General features: G+C 37.1%; 1 protein-coding gene across 6 annotated transcripts in view; it reads left to right on the top strand.

Moving 5' to 3' along the window:
- HEATR5B (HEAT repeat containing 5B) overlaps positions 1-20,228 on the top strand; it is a 106,739-nt gene that overhangs the window by 18,879 nt on the left and 67,632 nt on the right. For all 6 annotated transcript variants that reach the window (XM_031655076.1, XM_031655075.1, XM_031655074.1 and 3 more), the window contains 9 exons: positions 561-811; positions 3,523-3,634; positions 4,819-4,971; positions 6,509-6,608; positions 7,005-7,114; positions 8,400-8,563; positions 9,260-9,435; positions 12,338-12,443; positions 16,148-16,338. In XM_031655076.1, coding sequence (XP_031510936.1) covers positions 561-811; positions 3,523-3,634; positions 4,819-4,971; positions 6,509-6,608; positions 7,005-7,114; positions 8,400-8,563; positions 9,260-9,435; positions 12,338-12,443; positions 16,148-16,338 — 1,363 coding nt within the window. The remainder of the gene's footprint in view (positions 1-560; positions 812-3,522; positions 3,635-4,818; positions 4,972-6,508; positions 6,609-7,004; positions 7,115-8,399; positions 8,564-9,259; positions 9,436-12,337; positions 12,444-16,147; positions 16,339-20,228) is intronic.

Here is a 20,228-nt window from a genome sequence, read left to right as displayed (position 1 = left end):
CGAGACCATCCTGGTCAACGTGGTGAAGGTCTGTTTCTACTAAAAATATAGAAATTAGCCAGGTGTGGTGACATGTGCCTGTAATCTTCTTGGGAGGCTGAGGCAGGAGAATTGCTTGAGCCCAGGAGGCATAGGTTGCAGTGAGCCAAGATCGTGCCACTGCGCTCCAGCCTGGGGGACAGAGCGAGTCTCAAAAAAAAAAAAAAAAAAAAAGATTCCTTGTAAAGAATATTGAATTAAATGGTTAAATAAAGTTTTGGAACAGAAATCGAAAGCAATCGTGGTAGTTTTTTAATAAAAATTGACTAAAATTTGTTGAAGCCTTCTATTAAATTTTATATCATCATTGGATATAATTGTACTATGTTCTTCATAGAAAACGTTCCTTTGAAGTACTCTACTATTTATGAATAATATATGTAGTTTTAGGCAAAGTTATGGTTCTATATGGGTGAAATCATGGTGATTGTGATTTCAGTTATTGTTTTTTAGGTAGTCTTTGAGTTTCTGAAATAATTTGGCTTCATTAAAGAGTAATATTTTGAGTATTTCTTTTTTAGGGCTTTTGGAGATTGTGACTTCAGTGCTTCTTCATCCAAGCATGGCTGCCCGACTTGCTGCTGCATGGTGTTTGCGCTGTGTGGCTGTGGCATTACCTTTCCAGCTGACACCATTTCTAGACAGGTGTGCAGAGCGGCTCAACAACTTGAAGACCTCACCAGAAGCTGTTAGTGGATATAGTTTTGCAATGGCTGCTTTGTTAGGTGGAGTACATCAGTGTCCTTTGGGCATTCCTCATGCCAAAGGAAAGGTATGATGGAGATCCTAGATATGTGAATGTTGTCACATGGGCTTTGGTCTTCATAGGAATGCTGCTGTGTTTGATGTTGAATGGGATGGTCAAATAACAGTTTTACTATGTTAATGTAAAACATAGTGTTCTTACTATAGGGTTAGCAGACCCTAATTATAATTTGATATTTAATTCTGATGTAAGGATAATAGATTTTGTCTAAGTATAGTAACATGTTATAATTTATTTTAGAGGGAAAGAATAAAAAACAGCCTAGGCAACATAGTGAGACCCCTTCATTATAAAAAATTAAAATTAAAGTTAGCCAAGCTTCATGGTCCTAGCTGCTGGGGAGGGTGGGTTGGAAGGATCACTTGAGCCCAGGAGTTTGAGGTTACAGTGAGCTATGAACATGCCACTGTCCTCCAGCCTGGATGACAGACCAAGACCTACACTGTCTCTAAAAAAAAAAAACCCAACCTTATACTAATATAGTAATTATTTGAAAGTCAGAGCTTTTCTTTCAGCTTTTAGAAATAAAAGTTCACATTGCTATATATTCAAAGATGTTAGGAGAATATGCTATTGTCATATTTAGCATTTTGATAATGTTTAATAAAAACTGAGTCGTTTTAATAAATCATGGCTGGACATGGTCGCTCATGCCTGTAATCCCAGCACTTTGAGAGGCTGAGGCAGGTGGATCATTTGAGGTCAGGAGTTTGACACCAGCCTGGTTGACATGGTGAAACCTTGTCTCTACTAAAAATACAGAAAAATTAGCCAGGCATTGTGGCCCATGCCTGTAATCCCAGCTACTTGGGAGGCTGAGGCAAGAGAATCACTTGAACCCAGGAGGCGGAGGTTGCAGTGAGCTGAGATTGCGCTACTGTACTCCAGCCTGGGGACAGAGTAAGACTCCGTCTCAGAAAATAAAATAAAATAAAAATATGAGTAGCTTTTTTTTTCTGCTTTCTTTCTATTTATATTACTATCATGGTTTTCTTCTCAGTAATCTTAAGTGTTTATATAAATATTATGTGAAACCCTACATAGGCAGATTGGGGCTAGAGTTTTAAATTTTTATTTTTTTCTGAGACATTAAGCCCAGGTCCATTCATAGGAGTTGCATAGCTACCGATGAAATCCAGACTTCCCTCTCACTTTGTCAAACAGTTGCTTCCTCATTCTTCTCATTTTCCTTAGACTTTCTGTCTTCCCCACACCTGCCATCTTCCTCACACCACTTTCATATTTTACATTTGCCCAGAGATCCTTAGGGACTACCCAGTACTCAGAGAGTAAAATATAATCTCCTTTGTCTGATAAACTGCTATCTTATAATTTGACTTCATTCCGTCTGTTCATTCTAATTTCCTGTTGCTCTGATTAGACTAGTTATCTTGCTTCCTTCTCTGGCCTTTTTCAGCTTAGCAGGCTTTGCTTTGCTAACCTCGTAGAGTTTCATCTCCCCGCTCATTCAATTGTACCAAATTTAAGTCTATACTAGCCATTCCGTGTGGATGTTAATACAGCAAAGCACTCAGAACAGGTGTAGCCCATGTGGCCACTAAATAAATGCTATCATTATTGGCACTGTTATTCCACATTCAAAGATTTGTTGAACTCCTGTTATGCATCTCCCATTGAGCTAACCTTGCCCGGGCGTGGTGGCTCAGACCTGTAATCCCAATGCCTAGGGAGGCTGAGGCTAGAGGATCACTTTAAGTCAGAAGTTTGAGACCAACCTGGGAAACATAGCAAGACCCTCTTATACAAAAAAATAAAAAATGAAATTTTTAAAATTAGCCAAGTATGTTGGCATACACTTGTAGTCCTAGCTACTCAGGAGGCTGAGGTAGGAGGATCCCTTGAGCCCAGGAATTCCACGTTACACCGAGCTATGATTGTGCCACTGCACCCCAGCCTGGGTGACAGAGTGAGACCCTGTCTCTAAAAACCAAACAAATAAATAAGCTAATCTTTTGGAGCTTACCGTCTTAGGAGACACAGGAAAAATGAGAAGTGGATTTGTTGCATGATGAAATGACGAAAGTAGTAGCACAGATGCTATGTTAACTTATTTTATCCTTGCAAGGCTGAGATAGGCATTCCTATTATTTCTGTTTTTACCAGTGATGGAACTAAGTTGTTGTAGATGAGAATGCGAGTAAATGGCAGAGATGGCATTTGGCCCTGGAGCTTGTCCTTAACTACTACACTGTTCTGGGTCTCTTCAGAGTCATCATCTCAGTCAAGACTGACCAGGTCTTGATGTCTTCAAAACATGCTAATAACGTGAAAGGACAAAGTCTTCTTTTGTGTGTGTGTGTTTTTTTTTTTTGTTTTGGAGACGGAGTCTCACTCTGTCACCCAGGCTGGAGTGCAGTAGTGCGATCTCGGCTCACTGCAACCTCTGCCTCCCCAGTTCGAGCAATTCTCCTGCCTCATCCTCCCGCAGAGCTTGGACTACAGGTGCCCGCCACCATGCCCAGCTAATTTTTTTGTATTTTTTAGTAGAGACAGGGTTTCACCGTGTTGCCCAGGCTGGTTTTGAACTCCTGAGCTCAGGCAATCCACCTGCCTCAGCCTCCCAAAGTGCTAGGATTACAGTCATGAGCCACCGCGCCCGGCCAACAACTTCTTTTAAGTAAAGTATGCTAGTTATCTGTGTCCTTATTTAATTTAACTTCTTTGAATTAAAATCCAATTCTAAACTTTTCTTGCAGATGGTAGTTAGTATTGCTGAAGATCTTTTACGAACTGCTGCCCAAAATAGCAGGCTATCTTTACAGCGCACCCAAGCTGGCTGGCTTTTACTTGGAGCACTTATGACTTTAGGTATAATTATATTTGAATAGGATTTTGTCACACTATAACCGTCAGTAGCCTGTAAAGTAAATTTAATTTAAAAGTATTAAACTTCACATTCTAGATTTTCGTTGAAGTTGTAAAAATGGTAAAGATGTTTTCCTCGTCATTTGCTAGTAGATTTCTCTTTTTGGTAATTATTGCTTAAGTACATTTAGTGAGAAAGTTGTTAGCAAAGTTTCACCTTTACCATCAGAATAACCTTTGTCTACCTGATGAGTTTAGTGTTTAAAAGAGATGAAAATATGAGGAAAAATGCCATCCCCTAAGTGAAAACCAGCAACGTGATTTTAGTAGAGTGGTAAAGTCACATTTAATTGGTGTTGGTATTTTGTGGGGTAACGCTTAGTGTGTTTCACTCTTAAGTAGTATGACAAATCGGCAATACAGGCAAAATTTAACTTGTACATAGTACAAAAATACCTATTATTGTGATGGCCTATGTTCACATTTTAGTTCATATGTTTAGCTGCTGCTGTAAAAAGTGTGTGTGTATGTGTACTACAAAGTTATGATACAGATCTAAGCATCTGTCTATTGGAAATTATAGTTTGACCTACTTTTCTTTTCTGAAGAAAATAAAAAGTTGCAACTCATTTCCAGGAGTTTATGTTAAGTGATATGTTAAATGAGTTATTTAGCAATGTAAATATAGATTCCTAGGTCCGAATATATTGCTTCTCCATGAAACTAAATTGACCAGGTAAATTACCCCCAAAACTGAGGAATATGTATATGTATGTGTGTGGGAGTGGGTGTATCTGTTTATATACATATATATATGAAAAAGACCTCATAGAATGTGTCCCAGATATATTTTATTCATAATATGCAATCCACCATTCTCAATATAGTTGGGTAATCCTTTAAAAATTGCTTTTTGTATATTTATGTTTGGATTCTGAAAGTATTGATAGTTCAAGGTGAATTTTGTTATGCGTTGATCTATATTTTAATCCGTGAATGAAGTTTGAAAATAATGTAATTTTAGAGATAAAAATAGAGTAAAATGACAGATACTGTGAAATATCAGTATCTTACTCTATTTTCGTCTCTAAAGTTACATAAAGTTTGTGTTGGGCTCATTTTCCTTGACACCTGTTTGGAAGGTTTGTTACATATACATGGTTTTATATTCTCATTTTCTTGGTTAGGACCGTCTGTCGTTCGTTACCATCTGCCCAAGATGTTGTTGTTGTGGCGAAATGTTTTCCCACGTTCCTTAAAGGAATTGGAAGCTGAGAAGGCCCGAGGCGATTCTTTTACCTGGCAGGTAACTTTGGAAGGTCGTGCTGGAGCCCTATGTGGTAAGAACTGAAAGGATTGTGCTTTCACAATATTAGGATATTACTAAAATATTTATAAAGTAAAAGAAACTAGGTAATGATAAATTCATAGGCTTTTAGATTTAAAAAGAAGCTTTATAAATGATCCACTTCAGTTTGCTAATTTTGTAATAAAAATGAAACTGAGACTCTGAAAAAGTGTTTAGACCTGGTGATTAGACAGGAACTAGAACCCAGTCCTCTTATTCCCACTTGTTGCTATCTTACCTGTCAAAGAAGCACTGAGTCACCATGTGGAAAAAAAACCACAACCCGATAGCTATTTAAAGAAAAAGAAACTCAGAATTACCAAAGTGATTGCATTTGCAGTTAGTCTTTTCATAATGGAGAAACAGCTGTTTTTTTACATCCTTATCAAATCTCCAAACCTTAATATGTTTTTCAGATGTCAACATTACAAAAATTACAGATACAGTTGTTTTTGTCTGGGAGTTACAGGAAACACTCAGGTTTTGTTTCATTTGAGAACTAGAATGACACTGGATGTCCCAGTTCTTTTTTGGTTTATCTCAGGGTGAAAAGTACTTCTTTTTCCAAACTGGGAGAGAGAGATACATTTAACCACAAGGGCAGCCAGGCTAGGGGGCACCTTTACTCACACATCTAGGAGGTGTTTTAGTCTTGGCTCTATTGCTAAAGGGCCAATAAAAATATTCTTTCCTCACTGGACCATTTTTGTTTGTATACGTATATATTTACATAAATATATGTAAAAATTCAAAATGCGAAAATATATGTAGTGGCTGGGTGTGGTGGCTCACGCCTGTAATCCCAGCACTTTGAGAGGCCGAGGCAGGTAGATCACTCTCAGGAGTTCTAGACCAGCCTGACCAATATGGTGAAACCCCGTCTCTACTAAAGATGCAAAAATTAGCCAGGCGTGGTGGTGGCCACCTGTAGTCCCAGCTACTCGGGAGACTGAGACAGGAGAATTGCTTGAACGTGGGACACGGAGGTTGCAGTGACGTCGAGGTTGTAGTGAGCCGAGATCCCGCCACTGCACTCCAGCCTGGGTGAGAGTGAGACTCCGTCTCAAAAGAAATAGATATATATGTATATGTATATACACACACACACACACATATATATACATATGTATCTGTAAAAATTGCAAAAATATATGTAATATATGTAGAAATTCATGTAAATTTTAAGGCATTGTTTATACACATAAATGTGTATGTTTATAAACAGTGCCTTAAAATTTCTTTCTTTGTAGTCAAATCTGAGTTCCTATGGGATTATAGTCCTCTGATTTCTACCCACAGAAATCTCTCTAACCAGTACCTTCTCTTCCTCCATTTTTCTGTCCACCTTTTTTCTAGCCTTTTCCATGATTTTTCTTTGTAGTTGTTGCAAGTTTTTCTTTTGGTTCGACATGGTTTCAGAACCTTATATGTTGTAATAATTAAATATTATAACTGCCTTTATATTTATACAATTTTGTAAATTCATGTTCACAAAAGCTACTCCAAATCTGTCCTTTTAAACATTTTAGCCATGAGGAGCTTTGTTGCACATTGTCCTGAGCTCCTAACCGAAGATGTGATTCGAAAATTGATGACCCCTATTGAATGTGCCATGACCATGATGTCACAGTAAGTAAGCAATTAGGACAAGTTCACATCCTATTTTATATATTAAATATATAACAAATTATACATATATAATATATAGCAACTTACATAATTAAATATATATTAAATATATATATTATAGTTCTCAGCCATATTTTGTGCTTTCTTCTAGAATTATCTAGGAAACATATACAACTTTATTTTTGTAATATAACTTTACAAATTACAGCAATGGTGTGGACTGAAATACAGTTATATCTTAAAGTGTTTTTGTTACAGTGAAGATCGCAACATAAGCTAAAATGAAAGTGTTTACTTATCAGTGTACTTTGGCAGTACATTGATACATTGCTAAAAAAATGTATAAGTAATACATATTCTGGTAAGCCAATACCAACTATGTTTTTGATATTTTAGCATTCCATCTGTAATTAAAGCCCATGGAGCTCATCTGAAAGCCAGTGCTGCAATGGTCCGTTTAAGACTTTATGATATCTTGGCTTTGTTACCTCCAAAAACTTATGAAGGTAAATTAAACATTTGTGGTATCTGATAAAAATTTTTCTTTACAGTTCTTCACTGTGTTATAGAGTCTGACCAAGGCTCTCCCGTGGACTTACTTTGCAAAGGAAGGTCACCGTTTTATTTTTCTTCATGTAGAGTAGCTGACGCTTGTTGACTGCTTACTGTGTTCTGGGTCTCATTTTTAGCCCTTTGCATGTATTAGTTTCTTTGACTCTTTTGCAACTTATGAGGCCATTAGTCCTATTTTATAGATGAAGAATCTCAGATTGAGAGACTTAAAGAAACTTAACTTACCCAAGACTTAGAGGTAGTTAAGTGGCAGAGCTTGGATTCAAATCTAGCTGGTTTATCTTCAAAGTATGCCCTTTTTTTTTTTTTTTTTTTTTTTTTGAGACGGAGTCTCGCTGTGTCGCCCAGACTGGAGTGCAGTGGCCGGATCTCAGCTCACTGCAAGCTCCACCTCCCAGGTTTACACTATTCTCCTACCTCAGCCTCCTGAGTAGCTGGGACTACAGGTGCCTGCCACCTCGCCCGGCTAGTTTTTTGTATTTTTTTAGTAGAGATGGGGTTTCACCGCGTTAGCCAGAATGGTCTCGATCTCCTGACCTCGTGATCTGCCCGTCTCAGCCTCCCAAAGTGCTGGGATTACAGGCTTGAGCCACTGCGCCCGGCCCAAAGTGTGCACTTTTAATGCTTCCTATGTATTGTAATATAGCCAATAATTCAAGGATCTGGAGGGAGAAATCAAATATTATATAAAATATTAATAGTAAATAAATCATTGATTTATTTCTGGTATCATCATGCCCAGGAATTTTGGTGTGCTGTGGTTCATTGTTTATATATTATTGGGCAATAAATAGTAAATAATCATCATATCACATTTAATATATTTAAAATAAAGTATCTTTTTTTGTGTGTATGTTTGAGACAGGGTCTTGCTGTGTTGCAGAGGTTTGTCTCAATCTCTTAGGCTCAAGCAATCCTCCCGCCTCAGCCTGCTGAGTAGCTGGGACTACAAGCATGCTATGGCATGTGCCTCTCTTTCCTCTATTTGAGTTTTTTGGTTATTTTAAATACTTTGGGCAAAAAGACACAATACAGTATATGAAAGGAAGTACCATTATTGTATATTAAAACCAGCATTTAAATATAGATTTTTTTAAGAAGAGAACAAAGACCTAATTTTTTTATTCCTGTTGAACATGTTGCAGCTCTTTGTGGGCAATGATTATAATTTTCACAAAAATTATTCTTTTTAATCTGATCTGAAGTTCTGTTTTTTAGGATCTTTTAATGCACTTCTTAGAGAACTGGTAGCGGAATTCACTTTGACTGACAACTCAGCCAACACAACTACTTCCCTCCTCAGATCCCTCTGCCATTATGATGATAGTGTTCTTCTTGGTTCTTGGCTTCAGGAAACTGATCATAAATCAATTGAGGACCAGGTAATAAACCATACAGGGAAATGAAATACTTAATCTGAAACAATGGTCCTATTACACACTGTCACTTAAAAAGAAAGTAGTGTATAGAAAGGTTTCATCCCCGTTTAGTGTTCTTAGACACTTAAAGATGGCATCCTGGTGATGGTGAAAAAAGTTAAACAGGAAGAGTTAGAATTTGGCAAATTGTCTTTGTTTAATATTCTTTGTATTTCGATACCTTGTGGTGGCTGTGATAAAGATCAGTTTTAATTGGCTTTTTGGTTTTTGGTATTTTGTTTTGTTTTAGTTTTGTTTTGGGACAGGTTGGAAAGGAATAAGTTAGTAGGTTGAAGATTTAGAACTTTTGCCCACTGAATATATTATTTCTTAAGTACTTTTTAAAAAGACTGATTAAAGCCCCATTTAAAATAATTGTTTGTGGGATTAAGTTCTTGCTTATATTGTTCACGCAGTAAGGTGGGTAGTGTAAACATGTTTTCAAATGAATAAAGCTTTTCTTAAAATTGTAGAAGGCGTTACTGATGATTTTTTAATGACTAAATTAACATTTTGGTCTGTTTTCAAATGTTCGGATCCAATCATTCTTTTTTTGTTGGCTTTTCTCCTTTTTCCTCTGCTGTAATCCTCATTCCTAATGTTTAATAAGTAGATTTCCTAAAGTTGATTTTGAATAATTTTTATGTCACTCTTTTGCAGCTCCAGCCAAACAGTGCATCAGGAAGTGGGGCTCTGGAACATGATCCTTCCTCCATTTATTTACGGATCCCTGCTGGAGAAGCGGTACCTGGTCCCCTCCCTCTCGGAGTCTCAGTCATTGATGCCTCTGTGGCCCTTTTTGGTGTAGTGTTTCCTCATGTTTCTTATAAACACCGGTTAGTATAAAGTCAGTCAGGTAATTTTTGTTAAATACATATTATATTGAACAAAGAGTAGATTTTCTCATCCCAGTTAACTCTGCAATAAAGTGAGTTATTATAATACTTAAACAGTACTCTTACAGATTTACTAACATAAGTGACACATACATGATGAAAAAAATTGCATGCAAATTCCATATAATTTGAGACTGTATGTAAGATTTGACCCTGTGAACTAGCATCTGATATCGGTTGCATTGTGGACTGTGTATTCCTTAGCAAAATTTTCATTATATATGCTAGAAATGACAACTATTGGCAAAAAAAATGCATTATAATAGTTCGTTTGATAGTTCATAAATAGGTCTTGACTGTATCTTTAATTAAGGACGTCAGTTTGCTAAGCCTGTTGACTTTGTTGTTGAAGAAGTAAATGGGTGAAAATTCCACTCCCTAATAGCATTTGTGAGATGATTCAAGTCTAGAACTTGGAAACTAACATAATTGGTTCTTTTTGTAATAGAAGCATTTTGGTTTGCTATATTCTATATCCACAGACACTATTCCTAGCTTTAGTAGGCAGTTTGCATATTGTGATTTTCCCAAAAGGAAAACAGAAATGAATTAATACAAGATCATCACAGATAACTTAAAAGCTTTACAAAATTAAAATGTCTTAGAAATATTGTTGGGTCTGGTGTGGTGGCTTATGTCTGCAATCCCAGCACTTTGGGAGGCTAAGGCAAGAGAATTGCTTGAGGCCAGGAGTTTGAGACCAGCCTGGGAAACATAGTGAGACACTCATCTCTACAAAAATTACAAAATAAAAAATGTTTTTAATATGTAGGTTACTTGATTAATTGCTTTTTAATTTGAGGAGAAAAAAATATATCTTTAAATATGTAGGTTACTTGATATAATTTCTTTTTCATTTGAGGAGAAAAAAGTTTAAATATGAAACTTGACCCTACCCAAATACCTTTAAGAACATTTGGTTGCCACATAAATGTTAAATGATGTTAAAGTTGGAAGAATCTTATAAAGCATCTATTTTAACATTTTGGTTTTAAATCTTAAGGAACTCCATATCTAAGAGTTTTTGGTTTACCCAAGGTTATACAACTAGTTATGAAAGTTATAACTGAAATCCAGGATTATCTTAATTCTATATGATTGCTTTTATAGAATAAGATGAAGTATAAATAAATTCTATTAAAAATATTAACATAATAAATAACATAAATATCCAATAGTAGGATAAGTGAATAAATAATAGAAAGTCCATTTGTGTAGAGACAATGTTTTGATAGAAGATGCTCATGATACAATGTAAATTAAAAAGGTAAAAAGCTAGAAGTGATCCTACTTTGGTTTTTAACCAGCAGGCTGTGCAGCTTAATATGTTTACTGCTGTTCTTAGTGCACTAAAGGTACTTACTTTTAAAAGTTTTTTAAAGCACATCAAAATGTACATGTATACACTTACATCTGAACCTATATCTTCATGTGAATTTTGAAGAATGCTTTGACCTGAGACCTGTGGACTATTGTAAATTGAGCTTTAAATCCATAATTACAGCGACTTCAGGGAGATTTTATTACCAACTTTAGGTTATAATTGTCTTAGTACTAAATCCAACTTCCTTGGATTCTTTTGTTTCACATCATTTCTTTTTAGAAGAATACTCTCTCACTCTCTTTTTATCAAAATCTTCTGAAATGGGCCGCTCCCACCTGTAATCCCAGCACTTCAGGAGGCCAAGGTGGGCAGATCACCTGAGGTCAGGAGTTTGAGACCAGTCTGGCCAACACGGTGAAATCCTGTCTCTACTAAAAATACAAAATTAGCTGGGTGTAGAGGCGAACACCTGTAGTCCCAGCTACTCAGGAGGCTGAGGCAGGAGAATCATTTGAGCCCAGGAGGCAGAGGTTGCAGGGAGGCAAGATTGTACCATTGCACTCTAGCCTGGGCATCAAGAGGGAAACTCAGTCTCCAAAAAAAAAAAACAAAAAAAAAAGACTGGGCGTGGTGGCTCACACCTGTAATCCCAGCACTTTGGGAGGCCGAGGTGCTCAGGGCAGATCACCTGAGGTCAGGAGTTCGAGACCAGCCTGAGCAACGTGGAGAAACCCGGTCTCTACTAAAAATACAAAATTAGCCAGACGTGGTGGCACATGCCTGTAATCTCAGCTGCTCGGGAGGCTGAGGCAGGAGAATTGCTTGAACCTGGGAGGTGGAGATTGTGGTGAGCCAAGATCGTGCCATTGCACTCCAGCCTGGGCAATAAGAGCGGAACTTCATCTCAAAAGAAAAAGAGAGAAAAATCATCTAAGATGGCCATGGATTTTTTTTTTTATAAACCGATTCTTTTTTTGTGTTAAAGCAAAGAACAATTCACTTCTGGTTTTTTACATTTTAAAAAGTTAGCCAAAGCTAAATCTTTTTGAACTTTCTTGAAAGCTTTGGAGGCTAGGACATGAGGTACTATTCTCTCTAAGAGTATTTTTAAAAAAGGAAAAAGAATTATACTACATTAAAAATTTTCTAACTTAAAAATCTTCCACAGAGATGCATAATTAATGGTTGTTATCTGTACAAGAAACCTTGAGCATCTACTAGATGCCAGGCGCTTTGTTGGACACTGCTGTTGATGTTGAGGACCACTGCAATTATGACCTTATTTTGTTAATTGAAACTTAATATCTAGTCTCTTGCCTTGTTCCATTTAATAACCGCATGTCTGTATAATAATTTGGGAGAAGGAGATCTGATTTGGACTAGCTGTGGGAATGAAATAGAAAAGAGATGGCGTGGGGAATTATTTGCTAAACAATTAACTTGTACTCTTCTTATCGGTTTTTGAGCCATATTGGAATAAAATTTGTCACTAATGTGATTTTTTTCTTATTGTTATAGATTACAAATGTTGGATCACTTTGCCGAATGTGTTAAACAAGCTAAAGGTGTCCGCCAGCAGGCTGTGCAGCTTAACATATTTACTGCCGTTCTTAGTGCACTAAAGGTATTTACTTTTAAAACGTACTATTCTGAAATATGATTTTAATTAATGCATTTAATAAGCCAGACATAGCAAGATTATTATAATGTTTATATGCATATCACTTGGTAACTATGCCTTTATATTAGCTTAATTAAATTACTTGAAACTTTATGTTAAGGCTCAGTGTAGGTAAATAAGCGTTTTATATTTTAATGTTGTTAAAGTTTATGTTTCAATTTGAACTTCAGATTTTACAAGTGCCAATAAATTCTTTCAGAATTTTCGAAAGTGTTTGGCAAATGAAATCTGATATTCTACTGAAGGTTAACTAAATAGAACTGAAGCTTGATTTGTGGTTTAGGCCGTAAATCATATGAGGCAGTGTTATATAGTTGAAAGAATGTTGCATTTAGAGATTGTGTTCTAGTTAAGCTGCTGTAGGTTTGTGTCCAGAGTAATTTCCTTAACCTTTTTTAACTTTTTTTGAATTGTAGTTTCTACAGGTATGAAGTAGAATACAGTAGTCCCTTCCTTATCTACAGTTTTGCCTTCTGCAGTTTCAGTTACCTATGGTCAACTGTGGTTTGAAAATACTTTAAATGGAAAATTCCAGAAATAATTTATAAGTTTTCAATTGTGCAGCATTCTGAGTAGCATGATAAAATCTTGTACTGTCCTGCTCCATCTTGCCCTGTCCTGCCTAGGACGAAAATCATCTCATTGTCCAGTGATTCCACACTTTCTGCCCTACCGTGCTATTCACTTAGTCACCATCTGTCTCAGTTATCTGATGGGCTGCTGCGGTATGGCAGCACGTATGTTCAGGTAACCCTTATTTTACTTCATACTGGCCCCAAAGTGCAAAAGTAGTGATTCTGGCAATTTGGATATGCCAAAGGGAAGCTGTAAAGTGCTTCCTTTAAGTGAAAAAGAGAAAGTTCTCAACTTAAGAAGGAAAGGAATAATATCATGTGCCAAAATTGCTGAGATTTACAGGAAGGACAAGTCTTCTGTCTGAAATTGTGAAGAAGGAAAGAGGAATTTGTGTTAGTTTTGCTGTCCCATCGCAAATTACAAAAATTATGGCCACGGTGTGTGACAAATGCCTAGTTAAAATGGAAAAGGCATTAAGTTTGTGAGTAGAAGACGTGAACAGAAACAAGTTCCCATTGACAGCAATCAGGTTCCTAATCCCATGGTTCAGACATCCAAGGTGGGCCTTGGAATGTGTCCCAGAGGGGACCACTGTTACAAATATTTTGCCTATCTCACGGAGTTCATGCATCATACTAGGCACACTATCATAACATATTTGAATACTTTTTATATTATTTAGCGCTAAGCTTAAAGTATTGTTTTAAAGTAAAATGGTAACAAATATGTGTTTGCACGAGCATGTCTTAATCAATGCCTATATATGTCCCTTTTCTCTGATGTTTACAAAACCTTAAGTCATGTTTTGTAAACATCAGGGGAAAAGGATATATATAGGCATTGATTATAGAAATAAAGGTTTGGGGCCAGGCACGGTGGTAATCCCAGCACTTTGGGAGGCCAAGGCGGGGGTATCACCTGAGGTCAAGAGTTTGAAACCAACCTGGGCAACATGGTGAAACCCCATCTCTACTAAAAATACAAAAATTAGCTGGGCGTGGTGTCAGGCGCCTGTAATCCCAGCTACCAGGGAGGCTGAGGCAGGAGAATCACTTAAACCTGGGAGGCGGAGGTTGCAATGAGCTGAGATCATGCCATTGCACTCCAGCCTGGGGGACAGAGCAAGACTCTGTCTCAGAAAAAAAAAAAAAAAAAAAAAAATACAGGTTTGGACCATTTATATAACCATTAGTATATACTCTATGAAGAGACCATCAACTAATTTGGACCTGTGAGTTTTTTAAAAAAGGAATGGGGTGGTCATGGTCTCCAGTGATTGGGAGAATGGTGAACCAACTGTAATATTGCTGTACTGATTACACTTTTCTTCATAGATATGCTAATGCCTCTGTTGTAGTTAACATTTTCCCCATGCAATATGACATAGATTTTTGGTGTCAAATAAGTAAATTAAGTTCCAGGACGGTAAGTACAGCGAGAACAAAGAGAGTGACATTTAATATGATGAACAAACTACTTCAACATTGAGTTACTGATTATTTTTACCTTCTTTTTTTTTTTTTTTTTTGAGATGGAGTTTCACCCTGTTGCCAGGCTGTAGTGCAATGGCGTGATTTCGGCTCACTACAACCTCCGCCTCCTGGGTTCAAGTGATTCTCCTGCCTCAGCCTCCCGAGTAGCTGGGATTACAGGCACGCACCATCACGCCCAACTAATTTTTGTATTTTTAGTAGAGATGGGGTTTCACCATTTTGGCCAGGATGGTCTCAATCTCCTGACCTCATGATCTGCCCCCCTCGGCCTCCCAAAATGCTGGGATTACAGGCGTGAGCCACTGCACCTGGCCACCTCATTTGTTTTTTATTTTATTTTATTTTATTTCATTTCATTTTTTTTTTATTTATTTTATTTTATTTTTATTTATTTTTTGTTTTGTTTTATTTTTTTGGAGACGGAGTCTCGCTCTGTCGCCAGGCTGGAGTGCAGTGGTGTGATGTCGGCTCACTGCAGTCTCATCTCTGCCTCCTGGGTTCAGGCGATTCTCCTGCCTCAGTCTCCTGAGTAGCTGGGATTACAGGCACATGCAGCCACACCCAGCTAATTTTTTTTGTATTTTTAGAAGAGACGGGGTTTCACCATGTTGGCCAGGATGGTCTCAATCTCCTGACCTCATGATCTCCCCACCTTGGCCTCCCAAAGTGCTGGGATTACAGGTGTGAGCAACTGCGCCCGGCCTCATTTTGTTTTTAGATATATGTTGATTACACTGTTTAAGTCATATAATTGTCTTCTGTAAAATTTTTATATAAACTATTCAAAGTTTCATACTCATCAAGAGTTTTCCTCTTTCCAAATATTTGCCGTTGATTCTGAAATCACTTTTTTGTTAAAGATGTCTTAAAAGATAGAACCAATCCATTTAATGGTTTGTGCTCTATTTCATAACAGGTGAAATAGGAGAATGTTTCTTTAGAGTGATAAATTTCAGTTAAATAATGGTTGATTTAGTCATACAGCGTCCTTAATATATGTAAGCAACTTTTAAGTACTAGTCTTTGAATAGAGACACTCCTTACAATTAGGGAGTGTTTTATAGATCATGTTCTGAAATCGTATTTAGGAAAGTAATTACCATGAATCTAACAGTTACAGATTCTAGGCGTTAGTATATACATGTGAAAATTGACTGAAGACAATAACTTATGAAGATGTGTGTATATTTTAGAAAGATTGCAGCATGTGTTTCTCCTTTAATATGAATTGCGAGGCCAGGTGTGCCTGTAATCCCAGCACGTTAGGAGGCTCAGGCAGGAGGATTGCTTGAGCTCAGTAGTTTGAGACCAGCCTGGGCAACATAGTAAGACCCTGTCTCTACAAAAATTTTTTAAAAATTAGTCCAGCAGGGTAATTTTTAGCAGGCACGCACCTACAGTCCCAGCTACTCAGGAAGCTGAGATGAGAGGATTGCTTAAGCTCAGAAGGTCGAGGCTGTAGTGAGCAGTGATTGTGCCACTGCACTCCAGCCTGGCAAGGGAGCAAGACCTTGCTTTAAAAAAAAAAAAATCATGAATTATGAATTGCTTTTTTTTTTTTTTTTTTTTTTAATGTAGGGCTTAGCTGAAAACAAAAGTACTTTAGGACCTGAGGAAGTTCGTAAATCTGCTCTAACACTGGTTATGGGTGCCCTGGACAACCCAAACCCCATCTTACGTTGTGCGGCGGGGGAAGCTCTTGGAAGAATGGCTCAGGTGGTTGGAGAAGCAACTTTTATTGCTAGAATGGCCCAATATAGCTTTGACAAGTAAGTGGGTTTCTTTACTAACAAGTTTCATATGTAGGAAAAGATGTCTTTTAAATAATGATTAACTGGAGTATATGTTTTCCGCATATATAGTATATAGCATGTGATAATATTTTGTGGGTTTTTTTGTAATGATCTCAATTTTTAACTTAGCAGTTGATTCAACTCTAGAATCTGGGAAAGTTGTAGTATGTTAGATACTTTCTGCGTGGAGAGGCCTTCTAATCCGGCTCTTGAATGTTACTTAATGGAATCAAGAAAAATGTTAATAAGGACTTCTCTCAGTTATGTGTATTCAGTGAAGAGGTGCTCTGAAGTCATTGTCTCTTCTCCCTGCCTTTCCTTGTCCCTCTTTATTCTTTATTCTTTCTGTTAATTATCCACTTTTTGGGATAAGCCATTCTTTTTCTAACTGCTACCAAGTTTTCCTCTTAAATTATGACTGAAACAGAATAGTTAAGCATCAGGTTTTAAGGATTTACTTACATGTTAATTATAAAGAGTGATCTCAGAGACCCAAATAAGTATCATTAAGATGATGAGTTATTAGTGACTATCGAGTTGTTAATCAAGTACATAAGTAGAGAAATTAAAAATCAAGGATTGTCGAGAATTGACATTGTGTTATGTAACATATACACCATGGAATACTATGCAGCCATAAAAAAGGATGAGTTTGTGTCCTTTGTAGGGACATGGATGCAGCTGGAAACCATCATTCTTAGCAAACTATCACAAGAACAGAAAACCAAACACCGCATGTTCTCACTCATAGGTGGGAACTGAACAATGAGATCACTTGGACTCAGGAAGGGGAACATCACACACCGGGGCCTATCATGGGGAGGGGGGAGGGGGGAGGGATTGCATTGGGAGTTATACCTGATGTAAATGACGAGTTGATGGGTGCAGCACACCAACATGGCACAAGTATACATATGTAACAAACTTGCACGTTATGCACATGTACCCTACAACTTAAAGTATAATAATAATAAATAAATTAAAAAAAAAAAAGAGTGAAAAAAAATTATATCATTCTTAGCTATCATGTATATATTGAGTATTAAATATACCAAACTACATCATGATCATTAATAAAAGAGAAAGAGTATGAAGCAGTGGCTATGAAGTAGTAGTTCTGAAGAATATGTATTTGCTGAATTATTGCATATCTGTAAATAGCTTTCCTTGTCTTGACTTGTGAATGGCAATTTGATTGGTTATTCGATAATGCCCTAATGCACTAAGGATAATATGAGCAGGCAGAAGACAGTTAAAATATAACCAGACACTTAATCTTCTGCAGAATGATTGCTGCTATTTTCTAGCAATAGATTAGTTTGCCTCTTTCCAAATATTTTCCATTGATTATAAAGTAGCTTTTTATTAAAAGATTTATTAAAAGCTAGAAACAATCTTAGTTATCCATTTAATGTTTTGTGCTCTGTTCATAACAGATTAATTAGGAGTATGTTTCTTTAGAAAGCTCTTGAAGGGTATCTTTTTTTAAATTACAAGGAGTTTTAGTTTATATGTCCTTGGCCTGGCGCTTTGTCTTCTGCCTGTAATCCCAGCACTTTGGGAGACTGAGGTGGGTGGATCACTTGAGCCCAAGAATTCTGGATCAGCCTGGGCAACATGGTGAAACCCTGTCTCTACAAAACATACAGAAATTAGCTGGGCATGGTTGCCTGTACCTGTAGTCCCATCTACTTGGGAGGCTGAGATGGGAGGATCGCTTGAGCCTATGAGGTGGAGGTTGCAGTGAGCCAAGATCATGCCATTACTCTCCAGCCTGGGTAACAGAGCAAGACGCTGTCTCAGGAACAAAAAAAAAAAAAAAAGTATGTGTCCTCAGTGTCTGTAGGATACTGTATTTATTTTGTACTTTGAAACACAAGGGCATTTCATTTATTTATACCTGCCCAATTTAGTGGTTTACAAGTATTATCAGTGCTTACTTTCATTATCTTTTTCAAATCCTTAATTATGATCTAAAATAATTATTACGAAGATTTTGTTGCCCAATTTTTCAATTTTATTTAAAACTGGGATTTTTCTTAAATTCTGTATGAAATGTTGTAATATTTGGCAGCATTTTAATTCTTTTATACTGCTATGTAAAGTAATAGTACATTTTTTAAAACTATGGTGTCTTAGATTTGGCAGAATCTGGCTGTATTTTGGAAAAACTTGTCTTTCACAGCCTCATTATATTAGACTGTTTTCGTCAACATCATCTCTTGCTGATACAATATCTGACTGTGAAACGCTAAAATCTCCTATCGCTACAGGTCCGTCATCGATATTTGCACATTGAAATATTATGCTAACTTAGCATGAACACAGAAATTCACAGAAATTAAAACAGGAATCATTCTGTAAACCATCCTAAGGAAGTCAATAGGGAGTACCTTTCAATTGCTTAAGACCCAGTTCGGATAAAAATAAAAATCTTTGATAGTTAAATTTATTTCCATTCAATTGAAAGTCACTTTGAGACCTCTGAGAAATGTATATTCTTATATCTCAGATTATTTACTGTGAATAGATGATTATCACTGTGAACATTGATTCTACTTTGTAGTTCACTAAACTGTTACTTTTTGAGAAATAATAATACAAAGATAACTTTCTAATCTGTATAATGTTTTAGAATTCACAGATTGCATTTATTCTTAACTTTATTCCTCAAAACAACTGCTCTTTAGTAATAATAATAATTTCACTTAGATAAAGAAATGGAGGCTTCAAGAGGTAAAGATTACTTACCCAAGGATAGATATAATATGTTAGAAATACTGTTATGGATAGACCTAGTTTACTTCATTCATTGCTACATTTCTTTTTTCTTTTTTTTTTTTTTTTTTGAGATGGGACCCTGCTGTGTTGCCCAGGTTGGTCTCAAACTCCTTGGCTAAAGCAGCCCTCTCACCTCAGCCTCTTGAGTAGTTGGGATTTCAGGAGGGACATACCACACCCAGCTTCATTTTTTTTTTTTTGAAATGGAGTCTGGTTCTGTCACAGGTGCGATCTTGGCTCACCAGAACCTTCACCTCCTAGGTTCAAGTCATTCTCCTTCCTTAGCCTCCCATGTAGCTGGGATTACAGGTACATGCCACCATGCCCGGCTAATTTTTGTATTTTTAGTAGAGATAGCATTTCACCATGTTGACCAGGCTAGTCTCAAACTCCTGACCTTAGGTGATCCACCCGCCTCGGCCTCCCAAAGTGCTGGGATTACAACCATGAGCCACTGCACCCAGTCTGCCACATTTCTTAACATCTGTTCTGTGACAGCACTTAGAATTTTCTGTTGTTTACAATCGGCAAACTGGCCAGCTAGAGTCTTGGGGATGATTATTCATCTCTCGATTTTTTTTTTTTTTTTTTTTTTGAGACTGAGTCGTACTCTATCGCGCAGGCTGGAGTGCAATACACAATCTCAGCTCACTGCAACCCTCCACCTCCTGGGTTCAAGTGATTCTTGTGCCTCAGCTTCCCGAGTAGCTGGGATTATAGGCGACCGCCACCACGCCCAGCTAATTTTTGTATTTTTAGTAGAGATGGAGTTTCACCATGTTGGCCAGGCTGGTCTCGAACTTCTGACTTCAAATGATCCACCCACCTTCGCCTCATTACAGGCATGAGCCACTGCGCCTGGCCCATTCGACTTTTATGAGGTTGTCAGAAGTCTGGTTGTGGATAGCTTATTGAGAGTTTTAATGAAGTTTTGAAAATACAACCAAAATTGCTTTTTAGGCTGCTTTGTTAATTTAGGTGCTTTATTCTTAGTAGTATTTTGTTCTGTTTTCTAATAGTAGTTGACTGTACTGGTGCGTGCTTATGAGTCATAGTATTTTATGGCTTAAAAAAGTATTCCTTCA

This window comes from Papio anubis, chromosome 14, assembly GCF_008728515.1.
Source record: "Papio anubis isolate 15944 chromosome 14, Panubis1.0, whole genome shotgun sequence".
Classification (NCBI taxonomy): Eukaryota; Metazoa; Chordata; class Mammalia; order Primates; family Cercopithecidae; genus Papio; species Papio anubis.
The sequence above is the reverse complement of the archived record's forward strand: the minus strand, read 5'-3'. Positions and strand labels throughout refer to the sequence as shown.